Here is a 7,964-nt window from a genome sequence, read left to right as displayed (position 1 = left end):
TACATCGTAGAAATATTTTGCTTTCATAATTAAAAATGAGGAGACTACGTACAAAAGAATAAAGCGAGTCGCTATCTACAAGTTGTTGGAGGACGCTGCCCTTTGTAATTGCTGCCATCTGGCGTTTAAGATATGCAAACGCATAAGCAAATTTTAACACCCACGCAGTCGTTAATTCGGTTGTAAAATTTTCTCAAAAATTGATATATGTGCTATTAAAACACAGTATGATTTGTTAACGGTTTGAATATGGTTATAACATTTTTTGGAGAATCATTCATGTGATTTAGCTAATCTTCAAAACTTCAAGGAACAAAAGCAGCGTAAATAAATAGGCTAGGCTTTGTGAAATCTATGGATTTTGAAGTCATAGCTTAAACAAAGAAACGCATAGCCTGTAAGTTCATTTTCAATACCATTTATAGGTGTTGTTTGGATTTTTATTTGATGAGACAAAAATGCTTTCGTGTTGATCCGTGAAAGCAGAGCTAAAACTCTGAACAAAGCGACCCGACGCCATAGTCACGCACGCACACAGGTGAATCACCTGGTTCAAAGTGAAACTGGACAGGCAGCAATATTTAATGGCGTGGTCGAGATCAAAGTATCTGTTCGTGTGTTTTTGAAACCGAATGTATAATCTTTAGAGATTGTAGAAGAAATTTCACAAATGGACCGGTGGCACAATTAGGGTACTTATTATAGTCGCTGGCTAGTTTAGTTTCGGTTTGTTTTATTTTTGTTCTTCTTGTTTAGTTGAGCGGTCTTGTTCTTGTATCGTGTTAAACACAAAGTGGTTTTGTTTATTATTTTGTTAGCTTTTCACAAGGAATAATATGTAGGCTATTTTAAAACCGTTCCAGAAGGATATCGCAAGTTAGCTACAATTGAGAGCGTTTTTCTGATTGGCAAATGTTTCACTGCATAATCTTTGTTCAGCACATTACCTGTCAAATTTATAAAACCAGGCTAATTTGAATCGCGTGGACAGTCATGCTTTTCATTTATTTATTCTTATGTGCACTTCTTTGTGGATTCACTGTATGTGAACCTACAAGAGGGTTGACTCCGAGAGAGGACCCATCGGGTGAAGGTGAGTTATAAATTACAATTTACCGCCCATACAGGGGTATATAATGCGTTTAACAAGGTTGGTTATGCGATTGTATCACCTTTTGTGATACACTTTAAGTGATAGACTTTAAGCTACGAATAGGCTACGATTGCTTTCTAGCCTTGTTACACAAGTAGCCTAGTCTGTGAAAGTCAAGTAAATAGGGATAGGCTACAGTATTTTAAAAAATGTGTAAGTAGCCTATGTCCTCTAAGATAGTGCTGTTATCGTTATTTCATAGACTAACCAAACGACAGCCAAAAATCAATTTATATGAAATTTGAATTAGCTTGATGTATAGAATATAAACGATATTTAAATATAATTATATGTCTGTGTAACCTACATTTATAAATGTCCCGTAAACATCCTGTATTCACTTGGGTTACTTTTGCTTCCTAGTTTTTGTGGAAGAGGAAGCTGCAAATAAATTCCTAGGACGCCATCTGTTGTTCAACAGATTTGACTTCGAAATATTCACTCCCGGTAATTTGGAAAGGGAGTGCATTGAGGAAGTCTGCAACTATGAGGAAGCACGCGAGGTTTTTGAAAACATTCCACAAACAGTTGAGTATTCAATTTATTATGAATGAACACTCGCTACAATTATACTGCAACGTCATACAACGTCGCTAACATGCACTTAATCTTAAAACCAGGAGAAAAACCAAGCGATTTTGCTTTGTGTTGCAGGACGCTTTCTGGAAACAGTACACAGAGGGTAAGAATTTCGTAGACTTAAATGTTCAGTAGAAAATATGTTGAAGACTACGATGCCAGATCAACTAAATTATCGGTTCTCAAACATAGTCCTTGGCCTCCACACTGTGTGTGCTGGTTTTCGTTCAGCTACAATCCCAAAATTTTAACAAGCTGTTAATTTTTTCTTAATTAGGTACTTTTCATGGGTAGGGGGATTAGTTGCCCTCATAAGACACATTATGTCAGAAATAGCTATGCATGCCATGAAGAATAAAAGTCCCATGTCCGCACAGTGTTTTGTGCTAATTTCATACATTTACATTAAAAGATGTAACAAAGTTTTTTTAACTGATCAAATTAAAAACCAAGATGAATCATTAGGTTCCTGACTAGGTTGTTGAACACATGTATTTAAGTTATTTTATAATTTCTCCTTTAACGTATTAACACAATGCACAGGTTTGGCTTGTTATCATTTACTCAGTCTTTGAATTCTTCATTATCTACCAAATGGTTAGTTTTAGTGGCCATGTGTCCAGACTAACTGATCAGGAGTACATTGATTCACTTCAGTCTTTGATCAGTTAAGCAAAATTTCCTCTCTTTTTGTAATTGTTTGTAATATAGTACAATGTAAATATTGGACTTCCATTCTTCATGGCAGGCATGGCTATTTCTAACATAATGTGGCTTAAGAGGGTAAGTAATCCTTCTAAATATGAAGAGTAACTATGAAAAATAAACCGCTTGTTAAAATTATGGGATTGCAATTGTGGTGGGAATGAAAACTGTCATACACGGGGGAGTTTCAGAATCACTGAACAAAACAGTTCCTATATGTTTGCATTTTCTATGCCATCCATTCATGGACCCATACTTGGGTAGTCAACAGCTCAGTTTTTTTCACAAGTGGAGTAACCAGACTCCCAGTCCTTACAGACATAAACTCCTGCATTCTCTAGCTTAATGTAAACACCCAGAATTTAGATACAATTTCACAGCCACAGAATAAAGCCCTGGATTCCATTCTTTGTATTGGATTAGGCTACCGCTAAGGGTAAATAACTTGCATTAACATTAGCTCACTCATGTCAGCTGTAGCCTGTGCTTGCAGAGCGACCATCTCATGGTCTACAGAATTATCATTCATATTACAGTATCCCTTTCTGTAAAGTTCTCCACAGAACTTTTTTGATGAAACTGCCTGCTCTTACTCCTTGGATCAGGGCATCACAGCAAAGGCTGATCAGTTTCAGGATTTTGTGCCAGCTTCTGCTCTTAATTGATTAGCTCAGTCTGATCTGGCATTTGTATAAACACCAGCTACAGTTACAGACAAGTGTATCCTAAAGATTTTACTGTCCTCAAGTACACAAGAGAGCCAGTGTAGTTTATAGAGCTGTCAGAACTTAAACTAAGGTAATTGATTGGAACAAAAAGCAACATGCAAACCAGCCCTCCAGGACCAGAGTTGTGCACCCCTGCCCTAGTGATGCAGTTGCTTGTTTGTTCTGCCTTGCATCTTGAACCAATGCATAGACATTTTGGTCAAGGAGAATGCCATTTCAACCACTGTTGCCCACAGTTGATGTATTTACCACAACATGCCACCATCACCTTAGCAACTGTTAGCAAGTTAAGTCATTGTGAAACATTAGCAAGTTCAGTAGTCTTAAGTCACTGAAGCTCCTGCCAAATATGCCAAAACCACCCCTGTTTCAGAATAACTGAAATCCGGCCCTCGGGGTCAGTAGTACCACTGGTTCTCATTCTTCCCCTCTAATGAGGGACTGATTTAAACTGGACACACCAAATGAGTATTACATTAATGGACTGTGCACTATTGGGCTGGAAAGCAGTACTACTGACCTTAAGGGCCAGATTTGATGATCCACGTTCTAGTCGTAGTAGTCACAGTAATGGGCACTTGGACCTGCCCATTTCTATTCACAAGCTTGATCATGCTGGGATGGTAATTGCTTAATTAACACAGGACAAAACCTGAGTGGAAACACCTTCTTTCAATATACTTTGTATCCCTCAATCAAGTGTTTCCTTTTCTGTGTTTACCTTTATCTAAAAATGGATAATATTATTAGTAGTCAATTTCATTTTAGATATCTGGAATGGAATTACCAAGTCAAAATGCAGACATGTAAGATTAAAATAGAAAAGTCATATTTTAAAAATATTTTGATTTGCTGCTGCAAATCATTTGAATATAATGACTTAGTTTTGTGAACTCTGGGAATAATTACATCTGATTGGCTCTAGTTCAGTGTTTTCACAATCCTAGTCCTGTGTATGCTGGTTTTTGTTCCATCATAACAAGGTCTGTATTGTAACAAGCTGCTGATTTTTCTTAATTAGACATTGATTGTTCTTAATTAGACATTTTACATCCATTGAAGGACAATTTACCCTCATTAAGCCACATTATGCCAGAAATAGCCATGTATGCCCTAAAAAATAAATGTCCTATATTCACATCCCAGGAATTTCAAACTGACAGCAAATGTTAACAAGCCAAACCTGCATTGTGTTAAAATAAGTAAGCACACAATAATGATAGAACTTAGACCAGTGGTCTCCAACCCTGATCCTGGAGAGTTACAGGGGATGCTGGTTTTCGGGGCTTCTCGGCACTTAATCGCTTAGAGCAGTTGATTAGTTAATTCCCCTCACCTGGTTACTTGGGCTTCAAAATGGTTCTGATTTTAAGGTGATAATAAAAACCAGCAGGCCCTGTGGCTCTCCAAGACCAAGGTTGGAGACCACTGACTTCACAACCTTAATTGATCAAGAGATATGTTCTAGTTCAGTGGTGTCAAACTCGTGCCATGGAGGGCCGTGTGTATGCAGGTTTTCATTCCAACCAATTAATGCTGCCTTAATTGAGTCCAATTACTCATTCAGCCATATGCATTTAACTGCATTGAAGCACAGAATATAAGAAAATTTTTATTTAGACAATGCGGGTCACCATAGACGTCGGGTCACCATTGTGCACAAACCTGCATCCCTAATTCAGCAAATAATTTAACTAATTATATAATCAAGATCTGAGGCTGGAATGAAAACCTGCATACACACGGCCCTCCATGGCACGAGTTTGACACCACTGTTCTAGTTCATGCCAATCACTCATTCTACATTGAGGCAGCCCATGTCAGATTAATATGGACCAGTAGCTGAGAAGAAATGGCTCAAGTTGTCACAAAATGGGTCTAGTATTGGTTTGGTAATAAAATCTCAAATATCCTTTAAGTACTTTGATAATTTTTTTTTGTGCTGTCTCATTTGGAGAATAATTTATTTTCTTTTTGCTGTGATGTGTGTTAAATGCTTTGTGTGGCTGTGTTAAGTTGTATCAGAATTCTGTGATTACGACATGGCATCAGGGGGTAAACCATAAAGCAGGAGTAGTGAGTTAGCTGGATAATTGTCCTAAGGAAATCAGTCTTTCAGCTAACTCGGTAATCCTGCTTCATGAAATACTCCCAGAGGTAATAGTTAATGTTTGTAAGGAGTTAGTTAGAATCGGTGGTCATTATAGTTGTTTCTGTGGTAATCCCTGAAAAGTTTCACGCTCATACTGAACAACTAACATACAGTAAGAGGCAAACATATGAGTCTATTGCTGTGCCTGCTACTATTTCTAGCTGTATTTTCTAGTTTCTAACTTTATTATGATTTATACCACAACTTAACAAGAAAGAAATTATCCACCATTAATTCAGCTCTGCAAAGAAGTCTAAAATGCTGTCCATACAAACTAGGATGTTTCACCCAAGTTGTCTTATTAAGCATGAACCTCTGAGGTGGCAGTATATAGTAGTATAATTGCCTGTTTCTACATTGATTTCAAATTGTAACACTGTGTTATTGGCATTCTGAAAATGATGGTAGTCACTAGCCATAGTCGCCTATATCATATTCTTATAATCATTTTTCATCTAAATTATATAAGACTATTTAGACAAGGATGTTGAGCCATTTTTGAAAGTTATCTTCTTTGCACGTTGTGCATGCGATAATGTGCAATATAATGTATTGAGAATGTACCGAATTATCTGAATGCCAGTCTATGATGTATCCTCCAGACCATAAAAGTCGTCCATCGAGAGTTGATGTTACAGCTCTACTCATTGGCCTCTTAGCGGCTGCGATCTCAATTGTCGTCATAGCCCTGCTGACTTGGTTCGTCTGTCAAAGAAAGTACAAAAAAAACAGGACGAGAAGGTAAGGACTCCCAGTTATTGGTTCAGATGAATAACCGAAAATATTGAAATAGGTCAGTCGGGTAAATAATTGTATGGATCTTACTGTTTAATTGAAGCCCTCCGAATTAAGCATCTGAGTTCCTGCAGGGCCCCTGCGCGGCGAGGAAGCTCCGCCCCGTTATCCAGAGTTCCAGAGACAACGGAGATTCCCATGCAAACCATAGACCGGCCCACCGAGCACGTGCCTGAGCCCGGCCTCCCCACCTATGAGCAGGCAATGACCAACGTTGGGCCGCACGACGCCGCCCCTCCACCATATCCAGGGTATGAGCCAGGGCAGGCTGCTGAAGCCCACAAGTGTTCATATAATTACCTTACTATTAAAACACAATGGATAGCCTAGTAGCAGCAGTGCTGACCTTAAATGACATCCTCAGGCCGTTTGTGTTGCAAACTGTCATGAAAACCCAACTGAAATGGATATTCCATCAAATGACCTGTATACATGACCAAACAATGCTCCAATAACCCAAATAATATTGCCATGTCTTAATCAAAATATCTCATTCGGAATAAGGCCTTATTCAGGATATTTAATCAGAATGTGCTCTTTACATAACCCATATCTAAGACACAATACTGTCTCGTATGGAATAATATCGCAATGTGAGCGTGCATGTGAATGTACCGGACCTGGGTCAAATACGTATTTCCTTTGGATTCAAATACTTTTCTGTGCTCTGTTGTTCTTGCCTGGTGTAATTGAGCCTGCCAATATAACCAGAAGGCGGGGTTTGCACTTTTTGAGAGCATTTCATTGGTTCCAATACACCAGACAAGATCAGTAAAGCGTAGAAAAGTATTTGAATCCAAAACAAATACGTATTTGACCCAGGTCTGGAATGTACCCTGTGATGTTTATTCTGAAGCAGTTGAACACAGGTCAATTTGAAATCAACAATAGTTAACATATTTAAGTGTGATCCCTCAAAAAATGGTAAACATCTGGCCTGATGTAGGTGAATACTTAAGTCACTCTCAGGTTTTTATTTGTAATATAGATCTGAAGACATCTAAATACTTTATTTGATTTTGACATAGTTATGTATACAGGAGTAGAGAAAATTGAATTAAATATATTTGAATACTGATAAACAGGAAATGTGGTGAAACCTTTCTGGAGACGCTGTATGTACTGTACATGAACATTCAAAAAATTTATAAAAGGTTCACATTTCTTTTTTTTCTTCCTTGTTTTCACTTTTAGATCAAGACGAGGAAGCAGGCCCCGGTAGCATCTATGGACAGCATCATTCTACTGGGATGTTTGAAGAGTTTTTTGTCATCTAAATCTTGACAGTGGAAGTAATACATATCTGTAATTTACATATTTGATTGACTAATATTCTTCTTCATAAAAGCATAAACACTTGCGTTTTGCACAGTATATCAAGATTTGACTTCACTGAATCATTTTAAGACTTGTAAATTGTTTGTGACTGTGAACAACTACCTATGTTTTTTTTTTGTATTGTTTTATAATGTGATTTAATAAATTATGACAGAAATGTTTAATTTACACTGATAATTAAAGCTTTGATAACAATTTAACCCTTGTATTTATTTCCCTGAATAAAGATGTTGGTGAAAATATTTAGCACCCTACTGTAAAAAAAATACATTTTCCTGGCATTATGTGCCTGCTGCAGGGTATTTAATGGGCATTGTAAGAGTTCTAAAATAAATGAGGCTGCTCATTATTTTAAAGTCTGAGACCATGTACAAGGAAAGTGTTCTAGACATTTCAGAACATAGCCATGGCTCAAACATGACTTGTTCTACAGTAGATTAAGACAGCACTTTCTGAATCCCCTCGCACCTTGAACCAAAATGTAATTGGATGATTTCAGAGGTATTGTGCAATG

The 7,964-nt window shown here is 37.5% G+C and overlaps 1 protein-coding gene across 1 annotated transcript; it reads left to right on the top strand.

The window, feature by feature from the left end:
• Window positions 1-220: 220 nt before the first annotated feature.
• LOC118227589 (transmembrane gamma-carboxyglutamic acid protein 4-like) lies at window positions 221-7,650 on the top strand. Its single transcript, XM_035418202.1, has 6 exons — window positions 221-1,093; window positions 1,517-1,680; window positions 1,808-1,835; window positions 5,920-6,058; window positions 6,187-6,363; window positions 7,307-7,650. The coding sequence occupies exons 1-6, from the start codon at window positions 994-996 to the stop codon at window positions 7,332-7,334; spliced, it is 636 nt and encodes a 211-aa protein (XP_035274093.1). The 5' UTR covers window positions 221-993; the 3' UTR covers window positions 7,335-7,650.
• Window positions 7,651-7,964: the final 314 nt, after the last annotated feature.

The sequence above is a fragment of the Anguilla anguilla genome, chromosome 5, assembly GCF_013347855.1.
Source record: "Anguilla anguilla isolate fAngAng1 chromosome 5, fAngAng1.pri, whole genome shotgun sequence".
Lineage (NCBI taxonomy): Eukaryota > Metazoa > Chordata > Actinopteri > Anguilliformes > Anguillidae > Anguilla > Anguilla anguilla.
Note: the sequence above shows the minus strand (reverse complement) of the source record. Positions and strands in the feature narration are given on the sequence as shown.

Bases quoted from the DNA above. Each gene is read 5' to 3' on its own strand.
- LOC118227589 (XM_035418202.1), top strand. From the start codon at position 994: ATGCTTTTCATTTATTTATTCTTATGTGCACTTCTTTGTGGATTCACT. The intron at 1,681-1,807 runs GTTGAGTATTCA...TTTGTGTTGCAG, and splicing joins TTGAAAACATTCCACAAACA to GACGCTTTCTGGAAACAGTA. The intron at 1,836-5,919 runs GTAAGAATTTCG...TGTATCCTCCAG, and splicing joins CTGGAAACAGTACACAGAGG to ACCATAAAAGTCGTCCATCG.